General features: G+C 29.8%; 1 protein-coding gene across 1 annotated transcript; it reads right to left on the reverse strand.

Moving 5' to 3' along the window:
- Nucleotides 1-306: 306 nt before the first annotated feature.
- On the reverse strand, nucleotides 307-21,317 carry LOC147810933 (uncharacterized). Its single transcript, XM_087161023.1, has 4 exons — nucleotides 21,111-21,317; nucleotides 18,355-18,480; nucleotides 5,122-5,375; nucleotides 307-493 (listed from the first exon to the last, which is right to left on the reverse strand). Exons 1-4 carry the CDS (start codon nucleotides 21,166-21,168, stop codon nucleotides 386-388), a joined length of 546 nt encoding a protein of 181 aa, XP_087017149.1. The 5' UTR covers nucleotides 21,169-21,317; the 3' UTR covers nucleotides 307-385.
- Between the last annotated feature and the right edge of the window lie 951 nt (nucleotides 21,318-22,268).

A 22,268-nucleotide genomic window follows, 5' to 3' on the forward strand; every position in this document is an offset into this window, starting at 1 on the left:
CTTTATTGCAGAAAAAGTTGTGAAGAACACCATATTTTGAATGTGGGAAAAGTTAAAAACGTATAGGAGGTAAGAATAAATACATACTTCCATTCATTTTAGTTAGCTATATTATGCTAAGCACTAATATCAGATTTACTTTTTCAAACTAACTGACTGATTATTAAAAATTTTGTAAAGCATTTGTCTTACATTAACTATAACTTTGACCTTATTTTCTATCCCTAATGCATTAGTAAAGAAAATCACTGATGCAATGGTGCATATATATTCTATTAATTATAATGTTTATTTTTGCTACAAAGATTAAATAATTTAATTTATTCAGCCTTTTTTACATTAACTGGCACTACACATTGCTTCTATGATTTAATTAAATAACTATTTAACCATAATGATTATGTGTACAAGGGCTTGAAGTAATGACCAAATCTGTAAATGCAACCAAACTGCTTCCAAAATCTTGAGTTCTTGTGTCTGCTTCAAAGTAGAACTAAAAAAATATAATAATGCCTTAAATTTGGTGATCAAATAAAAATATTACATGAAACTAAATTCAACAAAATGACTTTTCATTTGAGGTTTTGAGATTAATTTTTTTTATGAAAATTAATTAGGCATATATTGGCTTTGCTTTATGTTTGTTTGTTTGTATTTTAAGTAAATTTATAATTATAGAGTTATTTACTGAAAAGTTAATTAGTCAGGAAGGAATCATTTTAAAATTACTGTAGCAAGATTTAAAGTAAGTGAAAGAGTTTTAAAAAAAATTAATACTTGTATTGAAAAATTAAGTTGAATAATAGAAAAGAATTGATTTACAACAGAAACAGAACTTTAAAAGAAAGCCATTAAACCCTTTTTTTTTTATTAAACTTGTTTTTAATGGTGAACCCTAAAAATAATTCTTATATAGCATTATTTATTTTTAAGCATCTTCAAAAAACTATTCCATAGTATTTATTTTAAACCCGGATTATATGTTCCCTACTTACTACTTGTATTGAAAAATTAAGTTGAATAACAGAAAAGAATTGATTTACAACAGAAACTGAACTTTAAAAGAAAGTCATTAAACCCTTTTTTTTATTAAACTTGTTTTTAGTGGTGAACCCTAAAAATAATTCTTATATAGCATTTATTTTTAAGCATCTTCAAAAAACTATTCCATAGTATTTATTTTAAACCCGGATTATATGTTCCCTACTTACTACTTGTATTGAAAAATTAAGTTGAATAACAGAAAAGAATTGATTTACAACAGAAACTGAACTTTAAAAGAAAGTCATTAAACCCTTTTTTTTTATTAAACTTGTTTTTAGTGGTGAACCCTAAAAATAATTCTTATAAAGCATTTATTTTTAAGCATCTTCAAAAAACTATTCCATAGTATTTATTTTAAACCCGGATTATATGTTCCCTACTTACTACTTGTATTGAAAAATTAAGTTGAATAACAGAAAAGAATTGATTTACAACAGAAACTGAACTTTAAAAGAAAGTCATTAAACCCTTTTTTTTATTAAACTTGTTTTTAGTGGTGAACCCTAAAAATAATTCTTATATAGCATTTATTTTTAAGCATCTTCAAAAAACTATTCCATAGTATTTATTTTAAACCCGGATTATATGTTCCCTACTTACTACTTGTATTGAAAAATTAAGTTGAATAACAGAAAAGAATTGATTTACAACAGAAACTGAACTTTAAAAGAAAGTCATTAAACCCTTTTTTTTATTAAACTTGTTTTTAGTGGTGAACCCTAAAAATAATTCTTATATAGCATTTATTTTTAAGCATCTTCAAAAAACTATTCCATAGTATTTATTTTAAACCCGGATTATATGTTCCCTACTTACTACTTGTATTGAAAAATTAAGTTGAATAACAGAAAAGAATTGATTTACAACAGAAACTGAACTTTAAAAGAAAGTCATTAAACCCTTTTTTTTATTAAACTTGTTTTTAGTGGTGAACCCTAAAAATAATTCTTATAAAGCATTTATTTTTAAGCATCTTCAAAAAACTATTCCATAGTATTTATTTTAAACCCGGATTATATGTTCCCTACTTACTACTTGTATTGAAAAATTAAGTTGAATAACAGAAAAGAATTGATTTACAACAGAAACTGAACTTTAAAAGAAAGTCATTAAACCCTTTTTTTTATTAAACTTGTTTTTAGTGGTGAACCCTAAAAATAATTCTTATATAGCATTATTTATTTTTAAGCATCTTCAAAAAACTATTCCATAGTATTTATTTTAAACCCGGATTATATGTTCCCTACTTACTACTTGTATTGAAAAATTAAGTTGAATAACAGAAAAGAATTGATTTACAACAGAAACTGAACTTTAAAAGAAAGTCATTAAACCCTTTTTTTAATTAAACTTGTTTTTAGTGGTGAACCCTAAAAATAATTCTTATATAGCATTTATTTTTAAGCATCTTCAAAAAACTACTCCATAGTATTTATTTTAAACCCGGATTATATGTTCCCTACTTACTACTTGTATTGAAAAATTAAGTTGAATAATAGAAAAGAATTGATTTACAACAGAAACTGAACTTTAAAAGAAAGCCATTAAACCCTTTTTTTTATTAAACTTGTTTTTAGTGGTGAACCCTAAAAATAATTCTTATATAGCATTATTTATTTTTAAGCATCTTCAAAAAACTACTCCATAGTATTTATTTTAAACCCGGATCACTGTAGAATGTTCCCTACTTAATCACAACACTTATGATATTACTTGTTCAAACAGTATCAAAACAGAAAATATGCGTATTTTAATGGACAAAAACTGATTTATTTAGCTATATTATATAGGGCGATTTACAACAGTGGTTGCAAACTTAGATGGAAGTAGGCCCATTATAACGTTTGAGAATTGCATAGCTACATGGCCGAAAATGTCATTACCCTGAAGGTGCTTCTCTATTATGAACTAGCTGTATATGTGTATTCAGAGATGATTGTGCTCCGGAAAAAATCCAGATTCCTAATTCTTTGCTAACCCCGATCGGGAAGTTTCCGGAAATCCAAGGTCCAGAAATTTCAAAAAATCATCGTACACTTTATGTATTAAAATTCTTGTATATTTTACTTAAAAATATTAGAACTAGAATTTATACTTGGCATCTCTTTTATTTGGAAATGTTTTTTTTCTGGAAGAATAATAAATATGATTAGAGATAAAAGTAAACTTATACATAATTATTCATTTAAATTATGCTGCATTTGATTTTTGAATTTCATGTTTTGAAAATATCAATGAATTAAATTTATAAGCACGTTAATTTTTTGAAATGCGTCATTAATGATTTTACTCAAGACAATTTTCAGGATTTTCGAGTTGGACTCACAATCACCCCTGCTGTATTTAAACCAGTGCTTTTATTTATCTAAATTATCTTACTTTTATATTTTTTAATAATTTTTTTCGTCAAAAATTGCAGTTAAATTGACCCGATAATAGCCGTTTTATCATAATTTACTGATATGACGGCCAAATTGGTAAGCTCTGCGTGTTAATCACCAAATCAATAAGCTACGACAATACATCAAAATCTGACCCTTTTTTTTAAAAACTATTTTCAGCAATTACCCTCACTGAAAACATTCGTGGGCGTTTAAGCTTTATGGGGATTCCAAGACATGCAGAAAATGAAAGTTATTTGGGTAGAATTCAACATAAATCGAAGTGATTTTCGAAAAATGACACAAAATTCACGTGGTCGAAAACAATAGTAATTTTAAATATTATGTAATTTAGTTATCCTAAAAATAATTTTTTTCTCTTGACTTAGAAATTCTGATTTGTATGAAGCTCTTAAATTTATAATTACTTAATATTTAAAAAATAATCCTGTCAATAACATGTAGTTCCACGTATGTGTACCCAGGGACCGATCAAGACAAATTCAGGCCCAAGGCCTACCAAATTTTCCGGGCCCCTTACAAGATATTTTGTAATTAAATTACTGAAGAGTAGTCCTAACAATAAAAAAGAATCTATTGACTGTATGATTCAAGAGAAACAGACAACTGAGAAATTTTGAAAGCAGACAACTGAAAATTATTTTTCTTAGATAAATTAAAGCAAAATATAAAACAACAAAATAATGTTATATTAAAATAAAAATAGTTTGGTGGCCACAAACAATTGAAATCAGTGATTTTTGCTACAAGTCACTGATTTTTATTTAATACTTAAACCAACACAAAGCTAGCCCACCTTTCATTAAACCTTTTACTATTTTTTTTGAGGCCCCTCAGAAATTGTGGGCCAACGTTGCTCCCACCGATAGTACAGAGAAGGAAAGAACATCCATGCCTTGCCCGGGATTCGAACCCAGAACCTTTCTGATGCAAGGGCAGTTTTCTAACCCCTACACAGGCCGGTCGGCTGTAACTTATATTAAAAGCAGTATTGCTGTGTACTTAGAAAAAATTTCGTTTTTTTTAATTACATTTAAATCTATTTATTATTGTATTTAAATAGACCATAATGTTACAACATATACGCTTGTTCCTACTTTTGTTACAGTTTAACATTTGAAATATTTATTATCTTTTACTTGTTAAGAGCTAAGGTCCATGTATGTGTACCTAAAATTATTAGCCCACTGACAGTATGATTTATATTTTCTTATTGTTATATAAAAATAGAAATTTGAAACTGTAAAAAATATATTTATACGCATTTTTTTTCCCCTGCTAAATTCTTTTATACTTCAGTAGTGAAAAGGCTAAATCGAAGCATGGATGCAAGCGCACCAACAGCCTGTCCATAATAGAGAAGCATGCCTAGCGGCTTACGAGGACTTCTCCAAATTTACTCTGCAATTCTCAATCCTTGTTATGTGTCCAACCTATCTAAATTTGTAACCACTGTATCTTATCATTTTTCACATTCGTTAATTCACTTTATTTATACTCAGTTCTCCGATACTTAATTCAATAGCTCCTTAATCTTCTGGGTTAAGCTCAAAACTGTAAGGAGAAACACGGTATTCAAATTTACTGATTATCAATTGACAATACGTACCTTAACTTAAAATAATACAAAACTTAATACGTACTAAATCGTTTGAGAGTACGTTAAAATATTTACCATTACTTGATCTCCTAAAAATTCCACATCGATTTCTGCCACTTCCCATTTGTCTTCAGTTCTGCGTGCAGTAGCAAATAAATATTGTGTGACAGCGCCTTGTTTTATGACAGCAATGGATGCCGGAGTTCTGCCTTCTATGAAGTATTTGAATTTTATGCAACCTTGTGTTATTCCCGTTGTTGTGATAAAAGGTGTTTGAAATCTCGCAAAATTATTCTTAGCCTCATTCCCTCTTACAACCATAGCATAACCTGAAAGAAGAAGAAAATTGTTTTCATAATAATTATTCACATTTCATGTTGCAGTCAGTGTAACATTATTTCACCGAGACTCAATTTAAGTGAATAATACTAATTATTCATATTTCAGTCAACTTAAAATTATTTCAACTAGACTTAGTTTAGTTTGCTCTCTCAGATGCATTCCTGATTCGACATAAATTATTTAAAATCTCGAGAAAAAATAAATATGTAAAAAATTTTGTGAAGAAAATGTCGAGTTTAACACCTGATAACCTGTGCTGTATCATAAAATAGCTTTTAGTGATTGCCCTGTTACGGTTGGGTATAGAATAAAAATGAAAAGGTTGCAAGAATGATAACAATTTAGAAAAAGAAAAAAAAACTAAAAATTAATGGCCGGGTGAAACATAGTTAGTGGTACATTTACGAAGTTTGGCTAACCCAGAAAAATAGTAAATTTTCTTCTTCAAAAATACGTTCCAGAAGATAACAAGTATATTCTAAAAAAAACATACTTTCTTCTCCATAAAAAAGATATCCAGTTTAGGATGAAACAAACAGAAAAATCCTTGGCTAGTGAAAAGGAATTAGTCCAGTTCTTTTTTCAAAAAAATCATTATTGTTTTATTGGAGGAAAACAAGTTAAACAAATCATCATGTTGAGGCACATCAGGTCAGGAATCATCAATGGCACATCCTAAAACTGTGGTAACTAGTGATAACTGGAACAGGAGTTAGAACTTATTCTCGGAAAGGGAAAGCTGCCGACATTCTTTTTGAGATTTTTTTTTGAAGAGATTAATAAGCAGGAGGTATCCCGATCATGAAGTTAGAAAATGACTGTGAATGATTTCCATCACTGTCGGTGGCTGGTCAGAGGGTCATCTTAAAAAGCTGGAGATTTATAAGCAGGAGAATTCTTTAGTAGGCATTAATCCAATTTATCAGGAAAATTCTTTAGTAGGCATAAATCCAATTTATCAGGAAAATTCTTTAGTAGGCATAAATCCAATTTATCAGGAAAATTCTTTAGTAGGCATAAATCAGCGACAATGACAAGGACAGCAGATTTGCAACATGGCGGTAGATGAGTTATTTTCAGAGAACAAAGCCAAACATCAAAAAAAGATGGCGCAAGGAAGCCATTCTTCCAAAAAAAGCTTCTCCACCTTAGGGAGGTGGGAGCAAAAAAATATTAAAACTCCGTTAAGCGGAGGGCAGCAAGTTATCTGACCATCAAATTATCGAAAGCAATTTCGTCTTTCGCGCTCTTCCTTTTTATAAGATACAAAAACTTAAAGTTGAAGTTGTAGTGCATGTTGTGCAAGTTAAAGTTAAATTATCTAAAAATCACGAGTTGAGACGAAAAATTGATTATACGTTAACAGTTACGGTTGAGAAACACAACATACACGCGGAGATGAAAGATGCCGACAACCAGTGGAATTCTCAGAAAAAAAAGGGTGGAAACTTCTCGAAAGAAAGGGGCTCTTTAAGGAGCTGGTAAGGAATTTTAGGGGGAGAATGTCCAAATTGCGCTACCGCTTACGGGGCTAAAGAAATATGATGAAATAAAAAAATGTATTACAAAATTATAAATTAAGTCAACAGAATTAGTATTATTGATTAAAAAAAACAGGATATTTATAAATTAGGCTGTGACCTAATGTCACATTATACCCCCCACTGCAGAAAAAAAATTTGAAGAAAAATTTTTTTTTTTTTTTTTTTTGTTTTTTTTTTTTTTTTTTGCCAAAAAAATTTATAAATGAAATTAAGTTCTAACAGCCTGCAACTCCAGTTCACCACTACTCCACTTACAAATAGTCAGATGTTTACATAACAATCTATATCAAAACTTTTGATAGTAAGAGTCTGAAATGAGAAAAGCTGTGCCTCAAACATAAGACATACAAAGAACTAGTAACACATAATAACACATACATATAAGCAGCTTTACATGGCTGCATCTTGATTAGTGAAAAGGCAAAACAATGTTAATTGTTTGATAAATGGACGAAAAAAACACACAACAATCTTAATTGTTTGCTAAATGAAAACAAACATTTTGACACAGAATCGTCAACACATGTACTATAAATTAAACTTAAACAACATATGCCTTGATGCATGTGAATGCCTATAAGTGCAATAACACCCGTATAAAAAAATTCAGGCTACATGAAGTAGACTGAGAAAATCTTCTCCAAATAAAATAACATTAAGGAGGTAAAATGGATAATTGATTATTCAAAAAAAAAAAAAAAAATCTCACTTAGTAATAGTGGAAAAACAATTTTTGAGGTAAAGGACATTAACTCAAATTATTCCTTGTAAGAAGGAATTGAAAAAAAATTGATTTGTTTGCTGGAAATTATTATGAAAAAAAATTTAAAAATTGCAAACAAACGAAAAAAAATCAGGCTACCATTGTAGACTGACAATACTCCGAGCTTAAACGAACAAAAAAACTTTGTACAACATTTTGTACATCAATCCATTAAGTGAATTTTGAGAAAAAAAATTGAAACCAATCAAACAAGATTGATAAGTAGTAATCCGAGTTAAAACGACAAAAAATTAGTACACATCAAACTGTATACCTGAAACAAATCAAAGTCATTAGTGAGAGCAATAAGTGCATTAAAATTATTAATTTTAGACTTGAAAAAAAAATTTAAAAAATTTTCAATTAAATTTACTAGTTGTAACAGGAAAAGCCTAGGCAAAACATTAAACTTAACAAAAACTGCAAGGAATTTTAACACTTAAAAAAACAAATTGACTCACAGAACTTTGACCAAAAAAAACTGCTAAAAACAAAACAAACACAAAACAAGGCCTTGACACATTGCTTACAAAAAGCATTACCTAACAAAAATTGCTGAACAATATACAATTAACAAACTCAGCATCAACAATTTTGTATAAAACAACATAACACAAAACAATAAAAAATCATAACAACCGTTGTGACACCTTGAGATGTACAATGAGGTGTACTTGTATACATTATGCAAAGAGAATTCACTCTCTGCAAAAATCCAAAAAAAATTTGTATGTAATAAGAGTGACTTATGACATACTAGAAAAGGAAAAAAAATACTGTACAGAACTACAGGGTCGAAAAACAAAAAAATTGGCATTCGAAAATCAGACGTCATTAATTAATTACAATTATGTGTTTAAGTAATTTAAAAAAAACAAATATTAACATGAAATATTTGTTAAAAAATTGCAATCAGTTAGACATGAACAACCACAAACACGAACCCATAGTTATAAGTTTGTAGAGTCGCAAAAAGGAGGGCACTGCTCATCATCCACCATACAAACCATATCACAATTTGAATACCTCATTCAATTAAAAAATGTTAGAACTATTGACAAAATTAGTTACAAGAACTGTATACCAAAAAAATTTTACCAAAAAAATTTAACCAAAGAAATCACTGGTATTGCCTGACAAGTACTACAGGATCCCGATGTTCCGCGGATATGACGGCCAGCATCATATACACCGATACCCAAATAACACCCATCACACATAACAATGTTACATTCAAACAAAATTTATTAGAAAAAAATTATTTACTTCTTAAATTGTAAGGACAAGCCTTAGGGAGGGTGATATCACTATCAATTACACTAGGGGAGGTATCCAAAGAGGGATGAAAAAGCAAATTTTGCCTTCTATGAGGACATAGACGTAAACGGTCTATATGAACAGTTAGTTTAGGTGCCTTCGTATTGTCCAAAAGTTGTATGACATAATCCACATCATTAAATTTTGACAAAATAGTAAACGGACCATCAAATTTAGGTTTAAACACATTAGTATGTTTTAAGTAGACAATATCACCAATATTTAGTGATCTTAATTTTGCTTTCGCACCTTGTCTCGAATTTTGTTTGACTTGAGCTCGTTCAGAATTATGGTAAGCATTTTCATATGCAATATTGAGCTCATTTAAGGTCTCCAATAAATAGTGAGATTTATCCAAATGTATTGGTTCAACACTAGTTTCAAAACAATCAAAAATTAAGGCCAAATTACGACCAAAATGAAGTAAGTTAGGGGTGAATTTGGTTGAAGAGTGAATTGAACCATTGTATATATTTTGGTGAATTAATAAGCTGGTTGCAAATGACACACCTTTCTCATGTAAAGTTAAAACAGAAGACTTAATAGCTTGATTAATGCGTTCACTCATTCCATTACTTTGAGGATGAGCAGCACTGCTATGGGCTAATTTTATGCCTAACTTTTTATTGATTAATTCAAAAACCTCAGCTTTAAACTGAGTGCCTAGATCTGTTAATAGGTATAACATTCTACCATAATGAGTAATATAATTCATTAAATGTTTAGAAACAGTCTCAGTGGTTAAATTGACTAGTTGGTTTAAAATTAAATGTCTAGAGAAATGATCTATGAAAGTTAAAAAATATATCCACAATTCTTAATGGGTCCTACAATGTCCATTGAGACAAATTGTCCAGGCCTCTGAGGTAGCCACATTGATTTTAAAGGAGCAGGCTTGCTCGCAGACTGTTTATGTTTAATACATAATTCACAAGACTTAACATAATTACAGGTATCACTGTAACAATTTTTCCAAAAATATCTTTTAGACACAAGCTCATACGTCTTTTGAATACCAGAATGGGAAACATGACAAATATTTAACACTTTAGATTTTAATGAATTTGGAACTACAATTCTGTGTTTATGAGGAAAAACCTCAGTGGCATACATTAATATACCATCATTTAAAAAGAAATGTTCAGTCTTAGATTGATTAATTAACGTGGGATTGTTTAAAAGAGAAATAATTTCCTGAATATTTTGATCTTTACATTGTTCCGATTTAAATGTGTCTAAAGAAATTTCAAGAGGGGAGTCATTATTAGTTAAAGCATGAATTACATGGTCTTCATTTATATCAGTGAAAGGTAAAATTAGTTCAGAATCATTACTATTTAAAGCAGGTTGACAAAAATTTGGATCAGGAGAACGACTAAACCAGTCGGCTAACACATTCTCATGACCAGGTATATGTATAAACTCAAAGGTATATTCACTCAAAGCAAGCAACCAACGTGTGATAATATCAGCAGGTGATGTAACCTTGCGATAATGTTTTAGGGGTTTACTATCACTCAGAATTGTAAAATTTCTATTATAGAGGTAAGATTTAAATGCTGTAACACCCTTAAAAATTGCATAAAGCTCCAATTTGATGGTGGGATAGTTTTTCTCAGACTTGGACAAAGCCTTACTAAAAAAAGAGACAGGGCGAAGAGATCCTTCATGCTCCTGCATCAAAACTGCTGAAATGCCTAATTTGCTCGCATCAGTATTTAGGAAAAACGGTTTACTGAAATCGGGTAACTGAACAAAAGGTTTAGAAAAAAATGCATTCTGTAATGCATCAAATGCCCGCTGTTGTTCGTCATTCCATTTAAATTTAGATTGCTTAGTAGCAACTTTAGTCAACACAGCAATTAATTGGGCGAAATTTGGAATTAAATGGCGATAAAAGCCACACACACCTATAAACTTCTTAACCTGTTTGGCATTACGAGGGGTAGCAAATGAAGTAATTTTGGCTATATTGGATGAAGTAGGGGTTATACACTTATGGGAAATTACAAAACCGAGATATTCAACAGAATCTTTAAAGAAAGAACATTTATTAGGAGCTAAAGTTAAGTTATATTTAGTTAAAATTTTAAGTAACGCTGATATTCTATTAGTCATTTCCTCAAAGGAATTTGCTCCGATTAGGAAATCGTCTTGATAAGCGTGGATACCTTTAATACCCTCAGTATTTAATTCCTCAATAATTAGGTCTACTAAAGCCTGGAAAGTACTCGCTGCCGTTTTGAGGCCAAAAACGAGTCGTCTATTAGCGAAGGATCCAAAAGGAGTAGTAAAAGTTAGTATGTCCTGTAGGTGTTCAGGAAGCATAACCTGCCTATAGGCTTCTCGAATATCACACTTAGTGAAAAATTTATAAGAAGAAATTTCATTAATTATCGTGCTTATTTTAGGCAAAGGGTAAGTGGAGCTTTCTACCACTGCATTAAGTAATCTTAAGTCCAAGGCTAAACGATACTTAGGTTTTCCCTGACTATTTTCTGAGTTTTTCTTTTTGACTAAGACTAGCGGAGCAGCCCAATGGCTAACATGCCTATGAATAATCCCGGCTTCCACTAATTCATCTAATTCTTGTTTAATGTCATCCCTTAAAGCGTATGGAATTTCAAATGGTAAGGTTTTTATTGCATTGTCATTTTTCAATGTTAAAGAGGGAACCACACGATCCTAAAGTTTTTATGGTTTTAGAAAATGCAGCAAAATTTTCCAATAAAATGTTTTGAAGAATTAATCTTTGATCAGTGTCTAAATGTGCTAAATCAAAATCAGTAGATTTTAGTTCATCTTTTCTTAAATTTAAAATATCCTGAGAAGCAGTAATTAAATTACACTGTTCTAGATTAGTACAATCATTTAAATCTACATTATTACCATCATTACTATTTTGGACAACAAAATTACAAATAATATAACCTATATTCAAGCCTTTATTTAAATGAACAGTGTTATCAGAATTATTTTGGATTATTGTATTAAACACATTATTGTCAACAACATTAATAGAAGGATGAATATTAATATTTGAATTATAAGTAGGTGTGAAATACACCTCTTGATTTGTTTGATTAGCAAAAGAATTAATTCTTAAATGGGCAATGGCAGTCTCGCCTGGCTCAATTGTGAGTTTATTTTTTAAAACTACATCAATCTGTTCATTATTGGTATGATTAGAAGCTAACTTATCAAAATTATTTAAAGGAATACAAAAATTACTAAATTGCACCAACTCGTCTTGGAATTTAATAAGAACATTATGTGTTCTTAGAAAATCAAAACCTAGAATTCCCTCTTAATATCTGCAATAAAAAATTGATGTCGAAAAAAATTATTATGGATTTTAAAGGAAATTTCAGCACACGCCGAGAATTGAAGCTGAGAATTAACTGTTCTTATTTGGACTTTTCTTGATAAGAATTTTACTTTATTATGAGCCCTGATTGCATTGAAAGTATCTAATGTCAATAATGAGACTGACGACCCACTATCGAGTAGAAAATTTACATTAACATTTTTAAAGCTAGAAGCAATTGTAGGAAGATTAATTTCATGTGAAACAATATTTATGTGTTCAGTATTTTCTTTATAGTTACAGTTAGTCAAAAACTCCCTAATGGTAACATTTGAGTTATGCATCGATTTTGACATAAACTCATTTATATCAAAAATTTTGGATGGTTTGGTGGATGAGAAGACAGGGCCATCCCCTACTGCCTCCTGCGAGAGTTTAAAGGATTGTTACCTCTATAATTAGTATTATTAACCCTCGGTCTAAATTGTTCATTTTGACTAGGAATCGGTGGTGGTGGATACTGCGGTGCAGTGAACCTGGGAGAAACCATGGGGAACTGTGGCGGAAAAGAATGCATCGCCAATGGCCCAAATGAATTTTGTCTTAAATGTCTGAGATACGTTCGACACTCACTCATGATATGCCCAGACCTATTACAGAAAGCACAGTTAAGGTTTGGAGTTGGGCGAGGTTGTTCATGTCCAACCCGATCCTGGTTCTGTACAGGGTGAAGTAAAAGGGGACATAATTTAGTGCTGTGGGGTTTCGAACATATATTACAATTAGACTGCATAGTCTCAATTTTTGTTGTCAGCATTTCGAGTTGTTTTGAAATTAAGGTGAGCTGATCAGGTGCAGCAGAAGCACACTGAGTCACCGCATGAGCTGCGACTAAAGGAGTAGCCGATCCAGCTAAAGATTGTTGAATTGTCACAATATGATTGGCCCTTTTGACCATCTCGCGGTAATCTTGTATTCCCTCAATGAGAATAGTCTCCTTAAGGTGCAAAGGGATTGCAGATAAGAACTGCATGGCTTTTATCCGAGACAAAGCAGTTTGGTCATTTATAAAGTTATATGCCTTATGGGCAAGAGAATCTATCCTATATTCTAAATTTTTGATAGTTTCAGAGGGCAAAAGGCTGATTGCCTGAAATTTTGCCAAGTCAGCCGAGGAAGAATCTTCTTGTTTGAAAAAATTTTGAAGCAGCTGACATGCATCCTCGAACTTTGTGACCACCCTACATTCAGGTGAATTCTGAAAAAAAGTGAGAGCAGCCCCAGACAATTTTGATTTTAATAAGTATAATGCAGCCGGATTATCAAATTGATTTAATTTTACTAGATCTTTAATTTGGTTCAGGAACCACTCTACATTCTGAGAATTTCCAGAAAATTCTGGACTATTGAAATTGAATTTAGGGGTTTGCCTATTGGCCTCTATGTTATTTACGTTGTCAGGCATAATTATTGGATTAGAATACGTTCTATTACGGGTTTGAATTGGGGTCATCTAATGAAAAAAAAAAATTTAAATAATAAAAGTATCAATTACACAGGTATTATTACTAATTGTAACCTTTTGATAACCTCATGAAAATAATGTATAAACTTAAATATCAAGAAAAACACAATTAAAAAGGTTAGGTAACCCTTCAAATTACTATTAATCATATAACGATATACTTGCATAAACAAGAAATATCAACCATTAGAAAAAACAATATTGTCATTAATTATTTCCAAGTGCAAATAAACACCCAACAAAAATTTTAAAAACAAACCAATTATAGATATGTAATTGTATTATAATAGATTAGAACACTAATAATTTATCAATATAGGAGAGTAAGATTCATATTAAAAATCAATTCAATAACCTTACAACAAAATAATCAATTAAATTATCAAACATGACCTATTTCAAAAGCGCATGAAACAAAATTTTATTTCCCCTAACATTTACCAAATATTAAATAATGATTATTTATTTTAACCAATTGCTGTGAAAAAAATTTTCAAACCATTTATGTAAACATCAATTTTATAGAATAAAAGGAATCTTATTTTCAAATTTGTTATATGAAAAATTATTTACCAAATCTTATCCAATTACTACTTATTATTTAATCAAAAATATTTATATTAATCATCCTAATCAAAATCGTTATTTTTAATCACTATTATAAAACAATTGTAATATTCAATTACAGAAATTATGACAAATAATTATTATTATTTCAACTTAAAAAATTATCTATTTGGTTATTGTATGAAACAAATTAGTAAATAACCAAAACAAGATATTAATTAACTAATCAAAACATAAAGTCTATTAAAAAATTTGATTACATTGCATAATTTATTATTGTTTATTTGGCTATTAAATCAAAAACTATTGAAATAAACAGTTCATTTCCTACTTCAAACTTAAAGAAATTTATTGAAATTAATTGTATTAAACATTGAATAATAATATCTTACTTTACTCATAGTAAAAAATTTAATTTGAAATCACTGGTCAAAATAAATATAGTTAAAAACTATATACACCAACCGAAAAGCGGAACGGCACCAGATGCCCTGTTACGGTTGGGTATAGAATAAAAATGAAAAGGTTGCAAGAATGATAACAATTTAGAAAAAGAAAAAAAAACTAAAAATTAATGGCCGGGTGAAACATAGTTAGTGGTACATTTACGAAGTTTGGCTAACCCAGAAAAATAGTAAATTTTCTTCTTCAAAAATACGTTCCAGAAGATAACAAGTATATTCTAAAAAAAACATACCTTCTTCTCCATAAAAAAGATATCCAGTTTAGGATGAAACAAACAGAAAAATCCTTGGCTAGTGAAAAGGAATTAGTCCAGTTCTTTTTTCAAAAAAATCATTATTGTTTTATTGGAGGAAAACAAGTTAAACAAATCATCATGTTGAGGCACATCAGGTCAGGAATCATCAATGGCACATCCTAAAACTGTGGTAACTAGTGATAACTGGAACAGGAGTTAGAACTTATTCTCGGAAAGGGAAAGCTGCCGACATTCTTTTTGAGATTTTTTTTTGAAGAGATTAATAAGCAGGAGGTATCCCGATCATGAAGTTAGAAAATGACTGTGAATGATTTCCATCACTGTCGGTGGCTGGTCAGAGGGTCATCTTAAAAAGCTGGAGATTTATAAGCAGGAGAATTCTTTAGTAGGCATTAATCCAATTTATCAGGAAAATTCTTTAGTAGGCATAAATCCAATTTATCAGGAAAATTCTTTAGTAGGCATAAATCCAATTTATCAGGAAAATTCTTTAGTAGGCATAAATCAGCGACAATGACAAGGACAGCAGATTTGCAACATGGCGGTAGATGAGTTATTTTCAGAGAACAAAGCCAAACATCAAAAAAAGATGGCGCAAGGAAGCCATTCTTCCAAAAAAAGCTTCTCCACCTTAGGGAGGTGGGAGCAAAAAAATATTAAAACTCCGTTAAGCGGAGGGCAGCAAGTTATCTGACCATCAAATTATCGAAAGCAATTTCGTCTTTCGCGCTCTTCCTTTTTATAAGATACAAAAACTTAAAGTTGAAGTTGTAGTGCATGTTGTGCAAGTTAAAGTTAAATTATCTAAAAATCACGAGTTGAGACGAAAAATTGATTATACGTTAACAGTTACGGTTGAGAAACACAACATACACGCGGAGATGAAAGATGCCGACAACCAGTGGAATTCTCAGAAAAAAAAGGGTGGAAACTTCTCGAAAGAAAGGGGCTCTTTAAGGAGCTGGTAAGGAATTTTAGGGGGAGAATGTCCAAATTGCGCTACCGCTTACGGGGCTAAAGAAATATGATGAAATAAAAAAATGTATTACAAAATTATAAATTAAGTCAACAGAATTAGTATTATTGATTAAAAAAAACAGGATATTTATAAATTAGGCTGTGACCTAATGTCACAGTGATTAAAAAAAAAAATTTCTTTACTCAAATTTATATCGGATTTTTATCATAACTACGTGAGTTTATAATTTTTGGGCACTTGAATGATCAGTGATTTTGCGTGATAACAAAATATAAATTTCTACAACAGATTTAATAAGCACTTCTTTAGAATTAAGAGTTGTGATGGATAAAGTTCTCAGTGAGACGATGCAGGTATACTGCTTCCTGCTAGTACTGACCACAGTGCTGGCTGATAATTATATGTGATACATTTGATTATACATGTATGGATATAACCTCAATCATACACGGAGTTTGGTTTTGAATCCCCTGAGAAGAGGTGCCCGTGGTTTTCTCTCCATGCAACGCAAATGAGGGGAAGTAATTTCAGTCTAAATTTTTTGCATGAAGGTGAGTCTGCTTTGACACAATGCTCGATTCAGGAGTCGCCTTGTAGGTTGGTTTCAAGATTCGTTCAATATTACAAGGCTACTTAGATGAGCATTTAAAGCTGTAAAACCAGCGCCTGTCGGCTGTACTTTGCCGGTGGAAAATAAAATTTTAAAACTGTATTGTTGAACAGAATTAATGTCAACATTTGAATCTTTATTAACGCTTCTAACATCTAAAAGTATTTGATCGTTAATTTAAGAGTATTCTTATTTTCTAAATTCTTTCAATATCAACATTTTCAATTTATAATAATTGCTTGATCAATGATGTGATATTGAAAATGTGTGGAAACGAAGTAAGATTGTATAATTGTTTCACCCTGAATTACGATATTATATATTGACTTTGTTTTATAGTACTAAAATTAGCTGTAGTCTTAAGCAATTTCCAAGAGTTATAGGATAGATATGAAGATGTCTCAAATCAATAATTCTGACATTTTCTTATCGCATTCTCTTTTAATCATGAATTTAAAACTTTAATTTTATTACGTTTCATCTATTAAATACATCGTGGCTGACGTTACAGCATTATCATTTATTTTTTATTATAATAAAAAGTGTTTTTATTATGCATGTATATAAAAAATCAACCAACTAAAAAGAAAAGAAATTTTTTAACAAGTTTTTGACAATGAAAAATAAACGAAAAGCGAAACACATTTTCTCCATTCATTTTAATAAATACGTTTAACTCTTTCACGCAGATAGGACACCGGTGTCCTTTAATATGTTTTTTTCTGATCCTCTGATTACAAGCAAAAATATTTTTTGGTACTTTTTAATCATAAAAAAATAGCCTTAAACTTGCTAAAAAAAATCTGTTAGATTTATATCGGAATTATATTTGCATTAAAATATAAAATCCAAGAAAAAAAATAAGTGAGAGAAATTTTTAATTTTTTTCATTTTTATACAAATTTTTATCAATAATTGATTTTGTAAGTTAAAAAGTTTCAGTGATAAATGACTGTTTCTCATAAATCTAAATTAGTGCAAATTTAAAAAATTATTGTTTGTAAATGTAACTTAACAATATAACTTTTAACGCAGACAAGGACACTGGTGTTTCATGCGGTATTTCATAACCATAAATTATTAAAATAATAAATGTAATGTTTTTCACTTATTTTGACCTAAATTAATACAAAATAATGAAAAAGTATGATAAATATGTTTCATAAAAATTCTGCGCTAAAGGTTTTTTTTTTTTTTTTTTTTTTTTAAAAAAAGACTTTTCCTAAATTGTGATGCGCTGATAATGAGCTATTGTACCTAACAAATAAGCGGACACTTTTTATCCTTGTTTCATTTAACAAAATAATATGTTATTTAGTTTCAAAGATGAAATTAATTTAATTGATGCTTCCTTTCTCTTATTTGTTCTCATTCTTTCTTCAATGTTTGTAGAATCAATATTGATTAAAATTCGCTGTAAAATTTATTATTAATAATAAATCAATATATGAGTGAAATTAATCATATTAAAAAAGTAATATAATAAGAAATTTAGTAGCAATAGATAAATTTATATTATATAGTAATTTAACAAGCAATGATTTTATACTTTCTTTCTTCTTTAATATTTGTTACTTAAAATCAATATTAATAATAATTTACAAATCAATGAAAATTAGACAAATGATTTTACCCATTCTTCTTCCTTTATGCAAATATTCATTTTGCCAAAATGCCCTTGCTCTTTCTTCATTTTTCATGTCACAAGTGCCTCTCACGAAATGGCACGAAAAAAGGATTGTGTCTATGGAAGAAATACCTGAAACAATTTAATATTTAGAACAATTTTATTAACATTGAACCAAAAAACGTGAGAGATATGTGCATTTTATTCATATAACTGGATTAAAAAAAGGAAAAATCTATCTCTGAGTGTGTTTATAAAACTTCTGTGGATTTATCGAAAATTATAGGAGCGAGAATTACGAAAATTATCGTCTGCACTAGTTAATTAGTGCAGACGATATTTTAAGTTTCGAAATTTGATGCAAAAACGTACTTTCTTTAAATAAATATACATTTTTTTCGACTGATTCAGATTTGTGGTGCTCAAAATATGGGGGAGGAGGAGCCACAAACTAGGAAATATGATCACAGTAGTTTGTTAGGAAGACGGTCCAAAGTTTTGACCCCTTTAATGTTAATTTAACTTTTTGCTTATTTCGCAGTATCTGGGGAACTAAAAATACTGCTTTTTTAAAATTCGATTTATCAGAGCCGCGATGGCTCAGGGGATAGAGCGTTCGCCTTCCAATGAGGTGAACGGGGGTTCGATCCCGGCGATGGCTGGTCGATACGAATTCCGCATCCGGCTTGCACCGTCCAAAGTGCTGATGTGAACTATCGTCAGTGGTAGATGTATCATGGGTTAGAGTCCCCTTGCCGTCAGACTAACAGTGGGTGGCTCTCGTGCTCTTCCTCTCAATATAACGCAAATGCGGGTTAGTTTCACCAAAAAGCCCTCCATGAAGGCAAATCTTTCTTAATACTTGATCCAGAAGTTCCCTTGTCTTCTAGATTGGGTTCAAAATTACAAGGCTACGGAGTTGAACATTAGCATTCGTAAACCCAAAAATTGGCTCGGCTGTTCATCGACGGTTATAATTATTTAAAAAAATCGATTTATCAAGAACAATTGGAACGATTTCTCTCGTATTTTTGCCATGTAAAATTAATTACATTCTTTAAAATAGTAACGTAAAAAAAAATTTTATATTTTATAATTCAAAATTTTTTTGATCATTATTAAATAAAATAATAAATATTTACTTAAAATTGTTTTTGTCTCATATTATCTTTAGATACATAAATTTTATAATTTTTTTTTTAATTCGCTTAAAAAAAATTTCGTAACATAAAAACATGAGAGATTACTAGATTAGAAAGATGAAAGATTTTTATCTGAATATGCTTATAACACCTTTGCGGAGTTATCGAAAACTCGCTTATAATCATCATTATTTCTTTCGATAGTGCGTTTTTGAGCAAAATAAAAACCAGAGCACTTTAATAATTTCTTATCTAATAAATGGATTTTCGCTTACGAAGAAGCAATCTGCAATTTATTTTTTAAAGTAAAGCTTTTCCACAACAACCAGTTTGTTGACCAAGGGATCATGGAAGTTAAGATCACAATTTCGAAAATAACAACAGCATGATGGTAACAATAATGTCGGCATTGTGCACCGAACGCCTTTACTTCTAGGACAAGCTGGTATCCATCGATCTTCAACTGGATGGGCTTCAAGCCAACACTGGTGTTAAAACTTTGAATAAATCACAAACTACTAACAAAAAATATTTGATTTCATATTCTCCTGAAAAGGGTCACTTTTTTTCTAAATGGACTGCGCAAACTGATTCCTCTTTCTGTTTAAAATATTTTTAATAACCAAAGTAAACAATTCGAAAGCATTTAAAAGAACAAATTGAAAATAGTGTGTAGTAGAGCGTAATTTATAAATAGATAAACAGTTTTGAAAAAGATTTCTGAGTCGCACGTCTAGGCAACATGCGACATAATAACTAAATAATTTAAGATGATCAATGTTGACCGTTCAATTTGATGTCTTTTAGGAGAACGAATTTTATGTTGTATTTTATATTTTTTCAATTGTTTCAATACAATTCGGGCAAAATACTGGCCACCCTAAATAACTTTTGATCTAATGATCGGATCTTCACGTTCTAGGTCTCAATTTCAATTGTTTGAGGGGATGACCTCAAATATGCAAATTAATTAGTTCAGACGATATTTTGAGTTACAGAATCAGATACAAAAGTGTACGTTCTCTAAATAAATTTAAAAAAAAATTTTTTTTTTTGACAGCTTCGGATTTCTGATCTTAAAATTATAGGGCGTAGCCGCAATCTGGGAAATATAATCCCAATAGTTTGGTCAGGCGAGCGGTCCAAAGTTTTGACACCTAATGTTAATTTTACTTTTTGCATTTCTGTGCCTGATTTTGTGACTTAAAATATTGTCTGCACTAATTATTTAGCATATTTGAGGTCACTTCCTCAAACCATTAAGAAAGATTGAGTCATGAAGACGCAATCATTAGATCAAAAATCATTCAAGGTCAAAGTGATCAATTTTTATTAAAAAAATATTTATTTTATTTCTTTCTGCACATTGTAAAATTATATATTTATAATGTTTTAGTGGGACATTAAAAATCATAAAGTCTACTCTATAAGAAAATACTTTGATTTCACCGAAACACATATGTATTTCATAAAATTTTTCATTTTCATTAAAATTTTTGTCTTTTTTTTTTATGTCTTAATTCTTTATCATAAAAATTTTATCTTTTTTTTCCAAGTCTTAATTGTCTAGTATAAAAAAGAATTACTTATTAAAATATTATGTAATAAAACTTAGCATACCTGATATAGTTTGGGATATCAAAAATAAGGAGACAATTAACTTCACTGACCTATTCATTGTTAACTTATTTAATCAAGCTACTTCAGTGTTGAAGGATGATTAAACCTTCATCAAAATTTAAAGAAATGTAGAATTGATGAATTGCCAGTCTTATCATTTTTAACATAACACCTGGTCATTTTCTCTCTGATTTTATTTTGAAATGTGTTGGTTGATTTCAATGTCTTTTATCATTCCGTCATGCAATTTCGGATTTAAGGTCCGCATTCTTTAGAAAACGGAACTCCGAAAACGTGGGCTCGCATTTATCAAGTATAAATTGATCAGCGAACTTTTTGTTTTTCGTACCAAGGTTAACAAGGTGGTTATGAGGTAGAAATCAAAAACTTTACTTTTAACTACTGAAGGCCTTGTCTGAAATAAATTTAATTGTTAAAGACAGCAATGTTTGACTTAATTTACATTCAAAGATGAACATATCAGGCAATGACTTAATAGTTAGTTTATGTTAATTAGATACATGCACTACATATTAAGCGAGCTATGAATTACTGGAGGATGAAATTTTAATTAAATAACTGTATAAGAATGTTTATAATCCGCTTAAATTTAAATAAATGTCATTTCAAATTATTTGGACAGTCCTAAACGCAACTTAAGTGGATATCTTCATATACTTTGTAATATAAGACTAAATGAGATTTGATTTGTTAATAGAGGGAAGAACTTTTTTCTCCTTTTCTTGGATTTCTATAAATATATGTATATATATATATATATATATTAAAATTCATCAAAATATATTCTTCTATTATTCAAAAATATATTAAGTTAATATAAGGGTTAATCATAAAAATCTAAAAATTTTTAAAAAAAATCTTATTTTGATCAAAACACTAGTCCAAAGAATATATAACCTGACATTGTTTTGAAACTGATTAAATTATGGACGTGATATTTTAGGAAAATGAACAAAACAGAAAATGTCTTTCTTTGTGTTATAACACAAAGAAAGACTTTTTTTTCCTATAATATTTGGATTTGCGTCAATCAGTTGAAACCTATTTAATATTGAAATTTAAACGCCATATTTTCCGTAAACACCCATATATGTTTCGAAATATTCAGAGAAAGTTTTAATTTTTTATCTTTTCTTT

This window comes from Parasteatoda tepidariorum, chromosome 4 (assembly GCF_982258835.1).
Source record: "Parasteatoda tepidariorum strain Cologne lab strain chromosome 4, Ptep-v5.0, whole genome shotgun sequence".
Lineage (NCBI taxonomy): Eukaryota > Metazoa > Arthropoda > Arachnida > Araneae > Theridiidae > Parasteatoda > Parasteatoda tepidariorum.

Excerpts from the sequence above, each read along its gene's own strand:
- LOC147810933 (XM_087161023.1), bottom strand. The coding sequence starts at position 21,168 with ATGAATAGGTCAGTGAAGTTAATTGTCTCCTTATTTTTGATATCCCAA. Across the intron at positions 5,376-18,354 it reads GCATAAAGGAAGAAGAATGG|GTTATGCTATGGTTGTAAGA; the intron begins GTAAAATCATTT and ends TTCTTCTTTCAG. Across the intron at positions 494-5,121 it reads TTTTAGGAGATCAAGTAATG|TTCTACTTTGAAGCAGACAC; the intron begins GTAAATATTTTA and ends ATATTTTTTTAG.